The sequence below is a fragment of the Prinia subflava genome, chromosome 19 (assembly GCF_021018805.1).
Source record: "Prinia subflava isolate CZ2003 ecotype Zambia chromosome 19, Cam_Psub_1.2, whole genome shotgun sequence".
In the NCBI taxonomy this organism is placed as follows: domain Eukaryota; kingdom Metazoa; phylum Chordata; class Aves; order Passeriformes; family Cisticolidae; genus Prinia; species Prinia subflava.
Window position 1 is genome coordinate 5,371,445 of NC_086265.1, and position 20,332 is coordinate 5,391,776.

General features: G+C 46.2%; 1 protein-coding gene across 3 annotated transcripts in view; it reads left to right on the forward strand.

Annotated features, from left to right (window-relative positions):
* Positions 1-20,332, forward strand: part of ULK1 (unc-51 like autophagy activating kinase 1) — a 76,250-nt gene that overhangs the window by 36,506 nt on the left and 19,412 nt on the right. For 2 of the 3 annotated variants that reach the window (XM_063416111.1, XM_063416109.1), the window contains exons 11-17: positions 1,993-2,075; positions 4,984-5,034; positions 11,385-11,473; positions 13,521-13,686; positions 14,923-14,983; positions 15,249-15,338; positions 19,289-19,414. In XM_063416111.1, the coding sequence (XP_063272181.1) occupies positions 1,993-2,075; positions 4,984-5,034; positions 11,385-11,473; positions 13,521-13,686; positions 14,923-14,983; positions 15,249-15,338; positions 19,289-19,414 (666 nt within the window). The remainder of the gene's footprint in view (positions 1-1,992; positions 2,076-4,983; positions 5,035-11,384; positions 11,474-13,520; positions 13,687-14,922; positions 14,984-15,248; positions 15,339-19,288; positions 19,415-20,332) is intronic. The other variant, XM_063416110.1, reaches the window with a different exon arrangement.

Consider the following 20,332-nt stretch of genomic DNA (forward strand, 5'->3'; position numbering starts at 1 on the left):
CCCATGGCAGGAGAAGCCCTAAGGCCTCACAATTTTAATAGTGCTAATCTAAATCATTAACATTCATTGTGCTGGTTTGCATTGCAAACTACATCCCAGGTCATGGGGGCAAGGAGGCAGATTTGTTGTTTATGTTTGAAAACATGGCCCAAGAAAATAATATTGAAGGGCAGCAAAGCTTGATGCTTCAGAGATGGGAGGTAAGAGGAGACAAATAGGCTGTTAGTCTGCACCCTCTTCATCTGTGTTGTGCCTTCTGAAGGCCATGAGTTGATGTTTCTTGGCTTTAAAACCATACCAAGGCAAAAGTCATAGCTAGGAAATGGACTCCTTTTGAATGAGAGCTTTACGTGTCACAGATAAATAAATGATGATGATAACATTGCAGGGCTGCAGGACTCCAGCACTAATGCATTTTTCAGGAGGCTGCTTGCTGTAGTATCTTTGGGTTATTCCATTACACAGTGTGCTTCCAAGGGACACCTCTTTTGATGGGAGGCTCAGCCTGAGTCTCAGTCTGCCTGCCTCCCTTCCAGAGTCCTGGTGTCCTCCTCCTGTGTCAGCCTGAGGAGGTGCACAAAACCATTCTAGCATCAGGGATGGAAAAGCAACTCCTCCAGTGCAAACAAGGATGAGGAATGCTTGCCATCGTTCTCTGTTCTTGGAATCACCTGGTTCAAATTCATGCCCCAGCAAGGTCTAGGACTTCACAGAAAAATAACTGGGTGGTTCTGAAACGTGTAAACACATACCTTGCCTCCCATCTCCTGCTTCTCTGAACAGGACTCTGGTAGTGCTAGCTAGCACCCTCTTTTTCCCCCCACTATTTCTGGGCTACCTTCTGTGTTACCCCTGTCTGTGGTAGGGTGTGTTGGTGGAGATGGTACAGGAAGGTTTTTCTCTCCCAGCATTGGTCGGGCTTGGCCTCAGGGCAGTGACTGATGCCAGAGCCACGTGCAGAGCCACTGAGAGCTAAAATTACAGTGCTGGGCACACATGTCATTACCTCAGCTGACCCAGTGTGGGGAGAGGGGAAAGCCTGGCAGAGCGTGGGGGCCATGCTGGGAACAGCCATGATAAACAGAATTAATACTGAGAGGAGCTGCATCCACCCACGCTTCACTTGGGGAGCTCTGCCTGCCCAAAGCCCCCAGCAGCACTTCTGGGCACGGAGGGAAGTCAGCAGAGCTGAATCCACTTATGCAAGAGTTCAGCTTTCCATGCCTTAATCCATTCATTTATTCCCTGCATTTTTCAATCTGCAGGGGTTATGAAGAGCTGCCCTGGACTCTCCCCCATCTGCTTGTGGGGAGAGGGAGAGCCCAGTGCTTTACCAGCTCTTTTGTGTTTCAAAGGCTGTTGAGAAGAATATTTTCTTCCTAACTATGCTAAAAAGTGAGGTAATAACTGCAGGAATTTTAGCTTGCTGAGGTGGCAGTTGCTCACATCTTAGTGGCCTTCAATCAATATATGCTGTATATCAAGGGGGCAAATAGACAAAGGTTACTTGCTAGTCTTACATAAGCTGCATTGAAAAATAAATGCTTTAATAATATGGTAGTAATTGGTGATACATTTCACTACCAGTGTCTTAATTGGAAGCTTCCCCTTGGAAACTGCTTTGTTCTAGTGATCTTATTCCCATTAGAGCAAGTAGGAGTGATTTTATTTATTATGTGTGAAATACTGCAAGTGGAATGGGCTTAGCTGAGCCACCAGAGGGATGACACTGTGAAGGGAAGGATCTGCAGGTGCTCATGGGAGAGGCCACTAAAGCAAAATTTAGCTGTAGCTAACAATGGCAGTGGGGAGTGAAAGCCAGAGAAGCAAAACAGGGACATTTCTGATCAGCCTCCCTCCAGTGACCTCCTAGTGTTCCTGCCCCAGCAGGCATGGAATGACTTTGCATTTGCCAGTTGCCTTCCTGAATATGTAAAAGCAGCTGAAGTAGACTGCAAGCCTCTCTTAATTTGCTTTTGTTTTCAATCCTAGCATCCCCAGGGAGACATCAAGCCACCTGAGGCAGCTCCTGCTGGGCCTTCTGCAGCGTAATCATAAGGACCGCATGGACTTTGGTAAGGCCTCCTTCCAGTCTGGGTTCTGCTGCCTGTCTCTGTGGCTTTTGGCACTGCACAAGCCTCTCTACTTTTGGCTGGTGCTAGGAGAAGCATCCAGACACCTGGATTTCACCTGTGCCTGGAGGGGTGCATAATCTTGGGGTTTAGTAATAAATAGTAATAATAATACTTTATGTGCTGGAAAGGTCAGTGCTGATTTCAGTACAATTTTGTAAGCCAAGGAGACTTGGCACACCTTCAGCATATGTTTGTTACTTGCATTCCCTGTCCTGGCTTCTGCTTTTATAATCTCTGTGAGCTGTGGTTAAGTGTAAAATGTGTCTTGTGTATCTGTGCTTTTCTGTCACAGTTCCTTCCCAGAGCTGCAAGCTGCACTCATTTACTGAACAGTCCAGTCACTACCCTCTGTTTCTCAGGGTTTGCTGTGATAATCTGACCCAGGAGATGTAGCAGCTTGCAGACCCTTCCCTCCTCCAGTTGCTGTGGAAGGAAGCCTTGGTCCTTCTCAGGCCTTGAGCTGGCAGTCTCCAAGCCTTTGTCTCCTGACTTGGCTGACAGGAGGATTTCCTCTTTTGTCTTGATTCATTCTAAACTGAGATCAATCACTGTGAGCCCAGTGGTTGTGACTTGGCAGCATTTTACAGACGTGTTTTAGCTGAGCTCAAAGGTCTGAAGAACCTCCTAGGAAAGCCATGCCCTAGAGGAAAGCAGACAGAGGTGGAGCCTTTCCTTGAATCCCTGAAAGGACCAGGTCATCTAAAGGCAAACACATCCTGTGTGTGTTCAGGATGCTGCTTTTTAATCAGACTTAGGGTGAAATAGTTTGATATTTCTGAGGTTTGAGGGTTGGTTTGTTGTTGGGTTTTTTTGTTTGCTTATCTGCTCAGGTGGGTTGTTTCCTGCTGGGCAGCACATGCTAGGTGATGAAGGGGAATTGTTTTGCATCCTCTGTTATTCTTTTGGATTAGAGATACCAGGAAAGCCTTTCTGGGGATGGTCAGCTGGCTAAGCAGCTGTGGCTTACCTGAGGTTGATCATAGTTATCCAGTGATGAATGCAAAGGGCTGGTTACTGGAGTGTAGAAGTGAGAGAATGAGCTCCTGAAAAGTGAGTTGTTGAAGCTCCTGACAGACTGGCTTGGATAGAATCACCTGCAGGGTTATTCCTTGCAGATCTTTTATCTGGGCTGTGGATCTCTACCTCTTCTATCATGCTGCTGTGCATTTCAAAAGAAGGTATCTTTGAGGTTCTTGATTCCCCTCTGTCAGAAATTGTCTGGCAAACCTTTTTAGCCCATATGAGCTGGTTTTGTACCTCTTGGGAGTAAAGTGCAGGAGTCCATGTCTAACACTTGGAAATTTGAGATAGTAGATTTTGATATTGCTCTGGACAACAGTTACAGCACATCTTGCAGTATTGAGGTTTCTCCTGTCCTTAATCATGTATTTATCAATAAATTGGTGTGTGCCCAGAGGAGAAAGTTTCCTGCTGCTCCTTGTTCCCTGAGACTCTCTGCCTGGAGATGTCACAGTGACCTCCACAGAGCTTCCCTGGAGCTCAGTTGAGTCACACAGCAGCAACTCATCAGCTTGAAACTTCATATACTTGTTGTGTGTCCCAGCTGCTGTTCTGCCAGGAACTGATGCTCTCTGCAATCTCAAGATTATCTAGAGGAAAACCAGGAGGGTTTCAAGTTGCAAGTTTCCTGCTGATGATTACAAGCTGGGTTGTTTAAATTTTGCTTTGCAAGCACAGCTAATAAGCAGTTTGGAGTGGGGAGGGGGAAAAGTGAAAGAAATCATCATTTCCACCCCCTCAGTTGAGTCAGCTTGGCTGAGGGATGGTATCCTTCTCTAGTGCAGCAGGCTGAAAAAGAAGCAGGAAACCCCAGCAGCTGAGCAGCTCCCACAGGATGGGGATGTTCTCTATCCACAGAAGATCTAATCTGTGAGATGCCAGCTTTCCCTGCCAAAGATTTCCATTCCTTGTCTTGGGCTAAGCTCCAGACCACTGCACTCTGGCTGCAGGACCCTGGCATGGCAGTGGCAAGGAGAGGCTGGGGAGACAGGGATTGTTTTAAGATTAAAAAGCAGACAAGCAGAAAACCCAGTGATCACTCTCTGGAAAGCTCAGTCACCAAAGAGGAGCTGTTTACAGAAGAAGTTTGTAAACCTTGGGTGTTGCAACAGGAAATCCATTCTGGGAAAGAAGCTGGAGCTCAGTAATCAGTGTTGATCCATAGCTGACACTCCCAAAAGGCTGAGTTGCTGATTGTGATAGGAGAGGGCTCTGGCACAGAGCTGCAGTGAATCAGAGATGAAGGAGCTGGGAGAAGTGGCTACTTGTGAGGACAGGCAAACATGTAGAGAATGTTCAGCAAGCCAGGACAGAAGCTTTTCTTGGCCTGGATCTGTAGAATGAATTCCCACAATGAGGGCAGGAAGCAGCAGTTGTGCTTGATGTGAAAGGGAGGGAGTTCTGGGCTGTGGTGCTGGGATGGCCCATTGAAAATGCATTTCTGCCCTCAGTGCCTGATGAGTTTGAATCTGTGTGTCATGGAAGATCACTCAGTGGAAGTCTTTTTGTCCATCATTCCTGTTCCATGGAGTGAGTGGCAGTGCAGTGTGATAAATACAGCTCCCCTGGATCCCTACATTTAGGGTGATTCACCATCCTGATCAGCCAGGGATCCAGTTAATTTCCCATCCTTTTTCCATGAGCAGGATATGCATCCAGCCTCCAGCCTGTATTCTTGACCACTTCTAAATGCAACCACAGTCAGTCAGCTTCCATTGTTGCATGGAAAAATCACTGTATAACACTGTAACTTCCTGTGCTTTATCTGCTTTGTAAACTTCTTACAGTCACTTTCTTTCACTGAGTCATTGTTCTTGATTTTTTTCAGATGAATTTTTCCATCACCCATTCTTGGATGCAAGTGCCTCTATGAAAAAATGTAAGTATTGCATTTTTGATTACAATTCTTTTTGAACCATGGCCTGACTTCCTTTGCTGTTAGTTCAAAAGGAAAGAAAAATACTGCTTTATGTTTCCTTAGTTATTTAGGCAAGGATTCAGTGTTTATTACTGTGTCATGTCCAGATTTTGTCATCAAAATGTATTTGATTTTACCGAGTTATCTTCAAAGGGATGATTGGGGGATATTTAGAAACCTAAAGTAGAAACAAATGTAGCTTTGAAATATATTCAGCTGCTTTGTGGGAAGTGCTTGGCCCCTGGGGTGCTTGTAGGTACACAGGATTGTGCATCATGGTCCAGCTTTTCATCCTCACCTGTAGGACCATTCAGACCAGTGGATGGTGGAAACTGGCACTCTTGGCCCTGCTTGCCAGGTTGGCTGGGTAAAGGCCAAATTTTGTGGTTACCAATCTTGTTTCATCATTTACATCCAAGTTCTTGATACATCTTGTTTTAGAAGGGCTACATTTGGTACTCTGTGGGCTGGCCAAAACAAAGATTTCCACTGTAAGTTCTCTCTTTCTCCTTTTGATTCAAAACTTCAGAAAAGTTGCAGCCACGTGTATTGTGGTTCAGAGGACTGGTTTTGGTAGAAAACAATTTAGAATTGCCTCTAGTGCATGGGGCATCATAGTCCTCTGGCCTGGAGACTTGGGTTACTGGAATTGCATATGGTTGGCTTCTCTGGAGGGATTCTCCTGAACATTTAATCTCCTGAGTAAATATGATACCAAGAATCTTCATCAGTGACTAATTTAGGGTGTTCAGTGCAAGGTCTTGGAGGAAACACATCCAGCACAAACCCGGTTTCCCTCTTGGATGTGTGCCATGGGTAGACACAGCTTGTCTGATATCCACATCACTCCTGACACTCTCTTGCTTTCCTGCTGCCAGAGCAGGACTTGTGAGTTGTCCCTGATGAGATTTTACCTGTGCACTCAGGTGATCGTCCTGCGGTCAAGAAAAGACACTTCTGGCTTAGGGGCGCTTTCAAAGCCGCCAGGGCCCTAAACCCACCTGTGGCAGGGGGATGTGGGGCCAGCCCCACAACACGGGGCAGGAAAGGGCTCTGGCCCTACAGGGCTGCTCCGAAGCCAGCCCAGCTCCTGGCACCCGCTGTCCTGCGGCTGTGGGGGAAGAGCCCTGTGGAGCCTGATGCCCCCGTGGGCAGAAGATCTCCTGCTCAGGATGTTCTTGCACGCCCACCAGCTCGTCTCCTGCCTCCGGCCGTCCCGCTGCTTCACTGGCCAGGGGAGCGGAAAACCGCGGAGAAACGGGAGAGGGTGCTCCTGGCTTGGCCCCAGTTCCCAGCTTGTGCACCCCTGCTGTGCAGGAACCAGAGGTGCCACTATGAGAAGGAGGCTGTAGCTCAGCCTTTGCCCCCAGCTGCACCAAAGTTAATGGTGTGGGGTCCAGGACCAAGAAAAAAAGCACCTTTACAGGCAGGTGGGGCCTATGCAAACTCCAGACCTCTCTGTCGCGCTGCTGATCCTCACCTCAGGACAAACGTCCGCAGCCTGGACTCCTCTCCAGGCAGGAGAGACTGCTACTGGTTTTGAAGACATTGAAGAAATATCAACCCATTGCTGGAGATGTTCAAGTTGTGGTGCACAGAAATCTGCTAGTGGAGGAGAGAGTTCTCGTAGTCTGCTGTGAGATCTCTGCTACTGCCAGATGCCAGTGATGGATTAGAGCCTCTGGGAAGTTTGCTGAAGAGCCTGGAGGAGAAAGGCTGCCTGTGGTCTCTTTGATTTCTGAGAGGACAGAGAAGAGCCAGTGTGTCAGCAAAGGTGAGGTTATGGTGATCTCCATAAGAAATACTCACCTGAGATTTATGGAATGCTGACTAGCACAGCAGTGGGCTTGACCCTTGCTGAAGTGTGTCTTGGCAAGGCTGCAGTTCCCAGGGGGTGGCTCCCCTGCCTCTGTGTGCAGAGCTAGGGTGAGTCCAAAACCTTGCTGTGCTTCTTCATCTCAACATGTGGCTCAGCATCAGGAGTGTGGGAAATACCATGAGAAGAAGAGCTGCATCTGAACCATGATGGTCGTGCTCAGACTGAATTAGAGCCCTCAAGCCTGTGGTGGAGAGCTGGGGAAGGACAGTGTGCCTTGTGTTCTTGCTCTCCTTGAGAGCTGATAATTACCACTAAGTCATTCACATCTGAGTTTCTTTAATGGAATGTAACTTGGGAATTCTGGAAAACTGGTGAGTCCTCAAATGGAGATCATTCTCCAGGTGGATAATTTTGAAGCTGCTAAGGCAGGGGGATCCCCCTTGTTGAAATACATTTGCACGTTTGTTGAGATGCTTCAGCAAAATCAACATTTCTTTCAAAAATCTTTCAATAAGACATTTCTGACAAGCACCTCTTCTTCCCTGCTGTTTTGAGGGATGATTATTTTCATATCCTTCCTCTCATCTCCCTCCCTGGAGGCTGGGTTCAGGACCCTTGGGCTTTGTTAACTAAGATGGTGTACTTTATTTTTTGTTTGTTTGTTTATTTATAATTTATTTTGTATTGTAGGTTTTGTACCTGTGACTAAGCATGTACTTTAGATGTGTAAAGATTTATTAATAAAGTCTTTAAAATGCTGTGTCTAGTCAGACTGTCGTCTGTCTGTAGCCAGGTCTGATCAGCATATGGTATGGGGCCGTGTGTTACAGTAATAACACATGAGGAGGCATAATTAGATGCTTGTGCAAGTCTTCTCTCAGTAAACACATTGTAATTGGTACCCGTGCAGAATATTTTGGAGGTTTTTCTGCTCCTGCCTTTAATGAATGAGAAGCTGCTGCCTCTTTGACTCTGAGTTAAGAGAGCATGAAAGGTGAGCGGTTATGGTTCAGAAGTGCACGGGTGGTTCAGTGACTGAAATAACCTGTCAGGCTTAGCTTAACTTTTGCCATCTTTTATAATCTTATTGTACATAAAATACTCAGGTGAAAACTAGCAAAAAATTCCCATGACTTCTGCATATCAAAGATTTTAATGCTGCAGACTTTTAAACTCTAAAAAGCAGCTTATTTGGATGAGTCCTTTCAGAATTTGCACTCAAACTTTATTGCCTTGTCAGAGATTGCAATGAAAGAACTTTTTGATGAGTGGTTTTAATCGAATCCAGATAATCAGAAAAGTGCATCTCTCCAGTGTATGTAGAACTCAGATTCCAAATAAAGCTTTTCTATAAAACTTGAGGGTTGGATATTTTTAGGACAACTGAGCCCCTGGTAGGATGATGTGTCAGAAGTTATTTTTACAAGTATAGGATCCAGTATCAGAATCCTCACAGCTGGAGCACAGGCTTGCCTTTATGGCTCCCAGCTCTCCCATTTTGAAACCAGTTGGCATTGGTTACACAATGTGCAGGATGACTGTTTTGTTGCTGGAGCAAGTTGGAGAGGACAATTATGAAAACAGACTTATTTACATTACAATTACAATCCAGCAATTTCTGGATTTGGGTGGGGGCCTACAATTCATGTTAACATTCCCCACATTCAGACTCAACTGAAAACATGATGAGCCAAGTGTTTGCACCCTTTTTAATTTTGAGCTGGGAGTGCCTGGGTGTGTGGAGGAGATGGAAGCAGGCATCTTTCTTTCAAGCTGGCCTACATGGCTGACACTGAAAAATGCCCCAACAGGGATGTGGAGGTCAGAGAGGGTTTGTCAGAGCCAAACCTCATGGTTGTACATGCATCAAAGTCTGTTTGGAGTGTCAGGACCTTCTGAGTTAGAGCTCACAGCATTACAGTGTGAATTTGGGGAGTTCAAAGGGATTTAAATAAGAGCAGTGATTAATAGAGGCTGTATCTAAAGGAGTGCTTCATGCAGCTGAGTTTGAGTTTCAGATAATAATGGCAAAGTCTGCCAGCTTGTCTTCTCTCCTGATTAATGAAAAGCTGTCTGAAGCAAATAGTCAAAAATAGAAGTGTCTCAATTCTAGCCAGGTTTAAATCAATAATCACAGAACCAAAATAGACTGGAGGGGACCTTGTGAGAGAACTGGAATGACTCTAACAAAAATGCTGATTCCAGGAAAAATGAATGGTGATGCAAGTCTTGCAGCAGGCATGTGTGGATACAGTAGAGAATTCACTTACCTTTTTTGAAAAGCACCCTTCCATACAGGAAGAGCTGTCTGTACATGGGTCAATTGTTCTGTAGCAGCTGGCAGGATAAATAAAGGGGAGAGACCTTTTTTTCCCTCCTTTCTAGTATTAAATCTGTAGGGAAGGTCCCAGGGATTGCTCTGCAGGCTCTCTGGGAGGACTGTGGAGATCAAAAGCCGCTTGATAGAGGCAGGTCAGAGCTCTCCATTTTACAGGCAAGTTCTCAGGCCTCTGTGTGTGTTCCTGAGCATGGGGAGGGGAGGCAGCTGTGCTGGCTGTGGGCAGAGTGGCTCTCCATGCCAAGCCCCTGACCGACCTCCCAGAACAGCCATCCTCGGGATACCTCCATCCCTGCTGCTGTACAGGGGCCAGGGCAGCCTGCTGCAGCAGCACAGCCCATCAAGGGCACTAAATCTAATGCAGAATAGATGCAGAAGCTAAAAAGTGTGTCCAGCCCCCCCACTGCTGTCCTGCTGTGGGTTCCTACTTGTTAATGCTGCCTCAGGCTGGAGGAGATCACTGTGACCCTGCTTGAACTGTTAAAGTGGTCAGTTACTTACATTAAAATATGTATTTTAAGTGTACACTGCTTTGGTTTCTCTTTCCTGTTGTTGGATCTTGTTACATCTTTCTTAGACTGAGAAATTCAGTGTCTCAGTGATTGCTTTCTTTGTGATAAAAGACTCTGGTCCAGTCATCCTTTAACCTTCTTTGATAGGCTGCACGCAAAGACTTCCTAAAGCCTTTTATTAAAAAGCATATTTTCCCATTCTTTTATCATTAGAACACTGTTTCAACAGTTAATTGCAGAGACATGGACTTTTATTTTTCTAGTCTGTTGAGTAGAGTAAGTACTTTTAGTATCTAAGGGGATGAATGACAGAAATAGTTTTGCTTCAGACAGAAGCGTTCTTCTTCTAGGTGTTATTAATCTCCCTTGTATTAGGTGTGGAGTCATTAGCACAGGTAATGTAAAAGTAGAAATTTGATAGAAGGTGCTAATTCTCTGCCAGTGTAATGGAAGAGCAGCAAAGTGTTCCTCTCCTCAATTAAGCATTGTCTCTGATCTCTAACTTAAGTCATTCAAATACCAAAATGGTTCCAGTCTAGAATTTGACTTTAGGTTGCCTTGAAGTGGGGATTTTGGACTCTTCTGTGCTGTTCAGTCTTGTGCAGGTGGACTGGGGAATTTGAACCACTAACTGCTTCAAAGTCCTTTGAAGAGCCATTGTTACCTTTGACTGCCTCCCTGTTTGGCTGAACTCAGCTCTTCTGTTATTTACTGAACCTCACTTGCATAAGTCATTGCAGTTAAATATTCTTTTCTCCTCTGATGGGTTAACTCCAATGGGATTCATTTCTCCTCTGATGCCTTAATCATCTTTTCTGCCTGAAGGTCAGTGCCAGCCAGGCCTTCCAGTGTAAGCTTTAGTTACAAAGGCCAGTGCAGCAATGAAGTGAATAAAATTAGCAGTTCCTATACTGAACAATAAAACATAAAAGGAAAAGATGCAGGGGTAGCCTGTGCTGTGGAAACAATTTCTGTATGAAGATACTAAATGACCAAAACATGTTTGACTTGCAGAAGTGACCAAGTTGAGCTATAGGAAGCAATGCACTACTTCCTTGAGGAAATCCCCTTGAGGGTTTTTTGTTGGGTTTTGGGGTTTTGCTAGGAGCCTGTGGCCTGGGATGCCTGAGTGGCTGTTTGGACAGCAAACACATAGGCTTTGAGTAGGCATGTGTTTAACTTGGCATACACCTCCCAATATTTGATGTATGTGTGCCAAGCCATGAGGCCTCATGAAGAAGAATCTGTCAGGGTATGGTCTAGCTCCTGGCTTCTGCCCCAGACATGAACAACTCAGTCCAGTTTTCTGTTTCTCTTTCCCTGCATTTGCAAAGGTGTTTTGGAGGCTGTTTAGGGCAAAACCCATCTTGTTGCCTGGGTAGGTCAGCTGGTGAGTGGGCATCTGATCTTGATCAGGAATTCTCAGATCTGTGGGATTGTGCACAGAGGAGTGAATGCATGTGAATCACATAACTGAACAGAATACTGATTTTCTTTTGTTCTCCTTTAATTGACCACATATGATACATGAGACACATGATGGTGCATGAGATAAACCTGATGGAAAAAGATGAATAAGACTTTATTATTGCTGGATCTTGGTTTAACCATTTCTTTTGGTTTTGTCTTTTGCTGCTTTTAGCTGCTTCTGTGCCAATGCCTTCTTATCCCAGTTCTGGCTCTGGTAGTTCCTCTAGCAGCTCATCCACATCCCACCTGACATCACCTCCTGTAAGTACAGCTCAGGGGGTGCACTGTTTGTGGTAATGGTTTCCCTGTTTGTGTGTTTGAAATGAGGTCTCTGCTTTTGCACTCTCTTGGTGCAAGTCACTGAACACTAGTTCTGCCTGGCCTTGGTGCAGTGTTCTCTTCAGTTTAGAGTTTGAATCCTGAAGGTTGTCTTGGTCTCCCCAAGAGATATTTCAGTGTGCCATTGCCTGTTGGATGAAAAGCCTTTATGAAAGAAGTTGGTTTTATGAAAGAACAACACTAGCTTGTCCTGGCAGAGATGGAGAGTTCACTGGAACTCAGACTGGTTGTTAATTCAGGGTATAGCTCTGCTTCCTTGGTTCTGTGTGTGCAAACAAAGTCTCTGCAGCCTGACACTACATGCACCTCCTTCTGACCAGCATGTCCAGGCACCACAGAGGGACATTTAGCTGTTTGCTCAGGCCAGACCTGCTACAGTCCAGTGGTCTCATGAAAGATGATCTGAACTGATGGGTTTTTCTCTCTGGTTACCCAAAATGGTGAAAGCTTTTCTGGAGGGCAGAGTATTTCAGTGACATTCCTCCAGCTCGCTGAACTGAAAGGTTGTTTTTGAAGGCTCTTGATGAAAGCTGCCTTTGACTTTGTACTCAGGAATGCTGGTGGTGTGATTGGTAAGGGAAGGGAGAAGGATGGGACTTCTTCCTCTCTGGCATGGCTGCTTTTTTGCTCTGTTCTCTGAGTTTCCCTGGACCAAAGTATCTCAGTTTGGTTTGGGAAAGGCTGAGAGGCACCAGCAGAAGTTGATGTAGGTGCTCATGATGTGAGCTGGGCAGAGAAGAGAGGTCTGCTCCCCTCTGAATGTTTCATGACTGTGTCCCTGAGAGCCTCCTCCCTGCAGCCTGGAGTAGAGGGTGGGTGGTTGGCTGAGGCTGTCCTGGCCAGAAGACTCCAGGAATGAGCAGATGGTGTGAAAAGCAGACCCACTCTCCTGAGCTTTCCTGGTCTGGGAAGCTTAAGGATGGTATAGAATCACTGCCAGACTGGGAGGGGCTCCTGTGTTAGAGGTTTACTGCACCTCTCCTGCTCTGCCTTTGGAGGTTTTGCTGATGGAGGTGTGCTTGCTCAGTCTGGGAAAAATGCCACATCCACAGGGTAGAGTTCACAGATTGGGTGGAAAAGAGACAACTTTGGCAGCTGGAAAATTCCTTCTGCCTGTATGTACTGCAGAGAGAGGGAGTCCCCACTGGTGCAGGAGGAGAGTCTTTGGAGGGTGAGCAAGGTCTTAATGAGGCCCAAGTGAAAGCTGCTTCAGGTCTTTCTCAGCCTGGAAATGCATTAGGATAAAGATTGTGATCTGCTCCATGGGCAGTTCAGCTGCCTTAAAGCTTTCTTAAACCATCCAGCCTCCTCCATCTGTCTGCAGCGTGAGGGGATTGTGGGGCTATTCATCATTTAGCTGAAGGAAGCAGGAAAATAGGACTTTTTAGGGACTGTCCTGCCTCTGGCAGCTGTGAGCTGTTTATCTGTTGAAAGTTTAATCTCTTTTGGGCCTTTCTTGAGCTCCTTAGCAGCAGTACAGCTAAACAGGGTGGTCTTGGAAGTTCAGGAACACTTATCTCCACGTTACCAAGTGCTGCAGAAGCACAAATAGAGACCAGATGGTTCTATGTTTAAGAACAAAGCAGAAAAAACATAACCCTAAAGAACAACCAAAAGTATCTCTGAAAGCTCCTCTCATGTTCCCAGCCATACTAAAGTGAGTTGGTAGAAAATACGTGGTTGATCCAGAAAAACTCAGCAGAGGGATGCAGTACCTCAAGTGAATTTTTCCTATCTGGAGCATCAGACACACTGGAAGTATGTTTTATATAACAAAAGATGTGCTGTTCTGACAGGGACATAAAAGGCTGTTCCTTTTCAGCGAACTGAACAGCTGCTTCTGGCAAACCATCAGCCCTGGTTTATCAGCAAAATGTCATTTGTAGCCTTGTACACCTCACTTTAAAGGATGGAGCAGAATGATGAAGTAGCTGTGCTGAAGCCAGTGTTTGTTTTCTCCTTGAATTAGCAGTCCCTTGGAGAGATGCAGCAGCAGCTGCAGGAGAAGGCGCTGGCATCTCCTACCCAGGATTCTCCCGGGTTCCTGCACAGATCCAAGGACTCTGCGGGAAGCAGCAGCAAGAATTCCTCCTGTGACACAGATGACTTTGTCATGGTCCCAGCACAGTTCTCAAGTAAGGTGGTTTCTGAAAATGCAGATGTTCTGAGCAGAGGGGGATGATGTGCATGTTAAGGATAGATATTGAAAAGCTGGAACAGTGATTAAACTTGTCTGTTTCGACTCAATAGTAGAAATGGTTTTGTTTTCAAACTGGCTGAGATGTCTGGCTCACTGGCTGGTTTCATAGGATATTTCGTAATTACCTTTAAAGACAGGATTTGGGAGTAAAGATTACTTGAGGACCTCAATAAGAGGTTGAACCTGGAAATCCAACTGGAAAAGAAGATAAATAGGCTCACAGGGAAAAGTCTCTCTCTCACAGAAGCTTTTACCTTGTTATCCTGTCTTCAGTTTCACTCAGCATCACAGTTCTAGACAGGATTTCAGCCAGCAAGCTGGATTTTGCACTTGAAAAAAATCCCTGAGAAAAACTAAAATATGTTGTTTTTTCTTCAAATGCTCTACATTTCATTTTAGGACCTTTATGTGTTTATACTTTGATAGGACTTGCTTGAAAATAGATGTACGTAGAACCAGGGCCTCAGTTCAGCCTAAGTATTTCCATGCACAAGTCCCTTCTTAACCAGCAGAAGAACATTGTTCAACCTTGCCCATGTGTGTGGTGCTTTGCTGAGTTAGAATTTGGTGATAACTGCTGTGATTCCTCCTTTCACAGTGGCACCACTTCTTTTAAAACAGGAATTTGGAGGGGTAGAGTAATCTCTGAAAGATCTCTGCAATCCTTATGATAAAGAGGAGCTTGTGTTTTCCCTGGAATCAGTGGTGGGACCAGTACACACTTGCCTGGTGCTGGTCATGTTCCCAGCGTTCAGATGTTTGCTGTGTGAGCTGCCAGCTCATTTGGCTGCCCTGGATTTTTGCCACAGAGGACAGGGATGTTCCAAAGCACCATGAGTATCTTGCACCACTTTTACACAGCAGCCAGTGCCTTGAACCAAGTGGACATGGACCTGTTACCTCAAATGATTGTCAGGTTTTGGCCCCCTTCCAAGAGGACTTGCTTTCAGCCTAAATTTTCCAAAACTTCAGGGTGTAAGGATCAGCAGCATCCACCACGAACTTCAGTTTCAGCCCACATGTGGTTTGCAACACACTGACTGCAGGAACAACTCAGGAGGCCGTGGAGGAGCAGGAAATTCTACACAAAATCTGAATTGCTATGAATGTATAAAGATTTTTAAGAAAATTATCTTGAATTAATCTGTTTTTGCACTTCCTTGTCCTTCAGGTGATTTAACTGCCGAGGCTGCAGGAGGGAAGCCAATCCAAGACAGCCTGATGTACAGTGGGTAAGACACCAAGGCTCCTGAAATTGTCCAGTCACTGGAGCCTGCTGGGTGTTTGGGACTGTGGGGTTCTGGTGGATGGGAGGGAAGATATCTCAGAGATATCTGTCACCTGCCTGGTTCTGACCATTTTCAGTGTCATGTGGTGGGAGCAGGATGACAGTCCCTTGAGGTGCTGGGCAGACCCAGCTCTGTTGCTGGGCTTTGTAGGAGGGAAACAGGGTTGGTTCCCAGGCTCTGACAGCTGAGTTCTTTCTGTTTTCCTCAGAAGTTCCCTGGTGACTTCAGCAGGCTTGGAAAGCCAGGGAAGGACACCATCTCCATCACCCCCATACAGCAGTTCTCCAAGCCCATCTGGGTAAGAAAAACTGTTTGGTGGTGTCTGTGCAACACTGAATAATTGAACTCCCATTGACTTCAAGGGGGGATTTTACTGCTGTTGGTGTGCTGGGCAAGATCCACATCTCTCCTCTTAATTAATGGGTAACGAGAGATGCTCAGGAGAAACTCCCCAGCCTTGGGCACTGATCAGTCCCAACTACTGAGCCTGTCTCTCCCTCTTCTGGCTCTCAGGAGGAGCTAGGAGAGAGCACAGGAGAGCTGGAATTAGCTCTGTTCCCTGAGGGGGCAGGAATTGTTCTCAAGCAGAAGGTAAATGTGCTCCACTGGCACATCCCCCCAGTGCCCAGCCCTGGGGAGAATTCCAGCTAAAGACCCTTGTTTCTAATTCATGCAGTGAATTAGAGCACAACACTTCATCCAGGGCTGAAGTTATGATGGACTTGAGTTATGGGACAAGTGTGAGGGAGGGTTGCTCATCTCCCCTTGCTGTTGAAGGACAGATGAGGGCTGCTGAGTTGTTTGTGGTTTGTTGAAAAGCACCTTGTGCTGTGTCTCTATAAAGTAATGCTGATACTGGACCTTGTTTGCTAATGGGGGATGCAGGAGTAGGAGGAACATGTGCAAACAGGGTCATGGGTTTCATTCCAACTCAACCAGTTCTCTAAACTCAGTTTTGGCCTTTAGGGGTGTTATAGGTGACAGCTGCCCAGTGGGCCCAGACACTTTTGTTTTCTGAAGGTGTTAATGGTCTGTGGAAGGTGATCCCTTGACTCTGGGCCCTGAAGCTTTAGGATATGTGCTTAGCTTGCAGGGAGCTGCTGGTGTTGCTTCCCATCTTGTTCTTGCCTGCTGGGGAAGCAGGACAGCTTTCATCTTCTGTTCTGACAGTATGGCACCTGTCAGGGGAGGATGGTTTAAGGGGATTTCACACTGGGAGATGGATGACCCTAACTTCTTTTTTAAGAAGAAAATATAGTCGCAGGCTGTGTGTTGAACACATTTGTCACATGAACAGAGCCCAGAAAATGACAAAACATAGCCTCAAAGCATACAAATTTAACAGAGAATAATATAGCTCAGAGCCTCTCTGACGTGATCAGATTAATTGGCAAGCGTGTACCACAGTGTGGAGTTTAATTGCATGAGGCTTCTTAGGCCATCGCCTGCTAAGCTTTTTAACAGCTTATTCCTTAACTGATTCCTTTGCATTCTGGAGATCAGTCTCTGTTAAAGGATTTGCCCTTGCTTCTGGGCAGCAGGGAGGAGAAATTTGTGGAAGCTGACCACAAATGCTGCCCACTTCTCACTGCTCACCAAACTGGCATCATCATTTTCTGGGGGATCCCAGGGTGGCCAGTCAGTGCCAGAGGCTCTGATCTAAACATGTTTCCACTCTCACTGTCTTTCCTACTCATTCCCACAGCTTCTGTGGAGCAGATGCCAAACCCTCTAGTGCTACTTTCCACTTTTTTGTCTGCCTTGAGTAACACTGAAAAGCTCATTTCTGTGCAGTTTGGGATGGGGAGGGAGGCATCTAATGCAAGGCTGGAGCAGTCACTCTGAGTGCAGAGGACAAAGCAGCTCTTTGATCTGTCCCCTCACAGTGCTCAGAGCTGGTGCCACCCAGGTGTGCCCTCCCTGGGTTTCAGTGCCCTTCCCTGGAGATGGCACGAGACCTGTTGGTTCAGACTTGGCTGCACTGGTGCAGAGGACTCCTGCTTTTCCCTCTGCCTGCTCTCTTGGAAGCAGCAGTTCTCCCTTCCATCTGTGGCTCCAGGCTAGCAAGCAGTGCTGGCTGCAATCCAACTGGGACAGAAAGCAAGGGCTGTTTCAGAGTGGCCAGCAGTGGGTTTTCCACAGGATGTCATGGTACACTCTAGGACAACTCTCCTTGCTCTTAATTAAGAGATTAAGAACTGGGCAGAATTAAAACATGCCAATAGTTGATCCTTTATTTAAATGCTTCCTTGAAGATGCTTAGTAAGTCTAATGAAAGGTAATTTCTTGGATGTACCCCACAGCACAAGATTTAATACCATTTTCAGAGAGCTTTTAATTACTGCCAAGTAGTTAAACTCCCTGTCCCAGCTTTATCTCTTGGACTTTGCAGGTTTATGGTCAATTGTATTCTTTAGGGCTTGAGGCCAGTTAGCAGGTTTAGGGTATGTGACCTCATTTGGATAATTTCCTTTGCAACTTGCACCATGTGAAGGAAATAAGGACTTGGTATAACTCTTGGGGAGAGGAAGGATCCTTTTACCCAAGAACTTCTTTTCTGTTAAGGGATTTTGACCAGATAGAAAAGGTAGCGTTTGAAATGTACGTTCAAAGTGACTACAAGGTTTCACATGAACCTTCAGATTTCTTGCTACAGCTTTGTTTTGTTTATGTCTGTCACAACACCATCTTTTATACTCACGGAAGGCAGATACATCAAAGCCTCACCTTTTTGCTGAGCCACTGGAAACCTTGAATGCCTTTATTTTATTGTGTGTTGAAAAATGTAACAGTGTGTCAGTGAAGAATCAAGGCATCCATGCTGCTTTTTGGAGACAAATAGGAAATTAAGAGTCTGTTTTCTTGGTGGAAGAAATAAGAGCACACAAGGAGAATTATATGGAAATTTAAAAAGTTGAGAGAGGAATTAAAAGATCAAAATCATTTGATCATTCAGTCTTGATGAAAGTTCTCTTCCAGTTCTTTGGCTCTCCTGTGATGGAGGAGTGTCTTCACATGCACTGTGTGGAGACCTGCAGACACTTTACTGCAGATCAGCTTTGCTCAGTGCTGTCACCATAAACCACAGAATGCTATAACCTTCCTCAAAACAGAAATTCTGGTAATGGGATGCTTTGAACTGCCAAATAAGTCACAAACTCTTCTTTCTTCCCCTGAGTACACACGTGTCTTCTTGCTGAATTAAATATATCCTTTCATGTCATGTAAAATATTTCCATTCCAAGTGCTAGACCCCAAGGAGTGATGTTCCCAGCTTGTCAGGGGTAGACCCAGGTGTGTCCTCAGCTGACAACCAGGGAGACTGCAGAAGCTTCATTACCAATAAGATCTTCCTGTAATTGTTCAACATCCCTGCAATTGGTGTTGGCAGTTGTAAATAGCATTGCCATGGCAATTAATCCTGGAATTCTGAGGCCTTTGGGAAAAGACTTTAGGCAGCTACTTAGTTAAATGTGGTGTTTGCATGGGTTTTGTACAGCGTGGTTCAAGTATAGCCTGGTGGACAGGCCAGGAGTAACCTGGGGGAACAGGTATCAGACATAGGCCAGTTTAATCTGCTTGGATGGAAGGAGTCTGAAATTTGCAGAATGGACTTGTCTCATTTTGTGTGCATGGTATTATTCTGTGTTATCCTTGATGGGTATATAGATACCAGCTCCTGTCCCTCCAATTTATTTTCTCCTGAGTTGCCTTCTCCACCCTGTAGTTGACTTGCCAGCACTCTGATCTGCACCACCACATTCCCTTTGTGGTGTGAGGCTTCCACGGAGGTGTCGTGGCTGCAGCAGCACCTCTGCATGAGTCAGTCACCAGCAGCTCCTGTCAGCAAAGTCTGTGCTGGTGTTTTTTGTGAGCCACGCATGTTCAGCCCCTGCTCAGAGCTCTCTGCTTGGCTGTGGATTGGAGCTGTTGGAAACTAGGCCAGCCATGGCCTGAAATAGCAGGGCTCTGGCTTTCCTGGAGGGTGTGGTGCGCTCGGCTGTGTGTTTTAACATCAGGCTGTGGGTGGGAATGGTGCTGGAGGAGAGGTGCCTGTTTTCAGGAGATGTGTGGTGCCACTTCCCATTGATATGACTTGGAACCACCTCCCAGTGCAAACCCACAGCCCCAGAGCAGCCCAGGGGATGCTCCCTGCGTGCAGCTGCTTCGTGAAGATAAAATCTCCAATGAGCTGGTTGAAGGCCCAGCCCTTAGAGGAGGTTGTCTCTGTGTGTCTCCTTTCCACAGCCGGCCAGGGCAGTTTTCCAGCAGCAAGTACGGACACTCCGTGCCCATCCCAGTCCCCACACAAATCCACAACTACCGTCGGATCGAGCAGAACCTGCAGTCTCCCAATCCGTACTCCTCTCCCCGGTAAGTGCTGGGGCTGGGACGAGGGGGTCTGTAAACAAACTGCTTTACACTTTGCTTTCTGTACCTCTATAAACCTCCCTGTGTGTTGGGCTCTCCCCCTCACTGTAGGGAGCCAGTGTGGGTGTTTTGGGGTGTTCATGTGGTGGTGTTGAGATTTGTTAGCACTGTAAATTTTGCCTGTGTGCTTTTATGTGAGAAAGCTCCTGTCAGCTCAGAGTGAAGGCTGGGCCACTTGGAGTCTGACAGCTTTTCCCATGCCAGCTATGGGTGGATTGGGTGTCCATGTGTCCAGGCAGAAAGAATCATCCCTCTGGCAGATGCCTTTATAAAAGGAAAATTTGAGATAAACAACTAAAATGGATGGGGCTACGGAACCTACCTGACTTTACCTTAATTGGTTCCTGTAGCCAGTCATGCCATAGATGATGTGTTGTGCACGAGTTGCATATTAATGTGATTATGCAGCCAGGACTGAGTAAATCATGAGCAATTTATGCCCATGAGGCAGAGCATGTTTTCTGAAGGCTGTCAGGAAGACCCTGACGCCAAGTCTGCAGCAGACAGCTGACCCTCTGAGTTCAGAGGTAATGCCTGGTTCATCCAAGACATGTAGGGCTTCTGTCTGTTCTCACACATGATTGCTGGTTGGCAGCAGCAGCCCAGGTCACAGACTGATGGGAGGGAGACCAGTGCAGGATCTTAAGGAGCTTGTGCAAGAGGGGCACTCAAATAGAAGTGTCTAGCAGGTGTCATGTCTCTTCTAGGATGAGTTGTGCTGGTATCTGGATTAGTTCAAGTTTAGATTTCAAAAGTAGGGTAATACCTACATCAGCCTAAGTCTGGGCTTCAGCCAGCCTAATTCAGGATGAGGCTTATCTGAAGTGGACCCAGGAGCAGAGACACGATATGCTGATATTG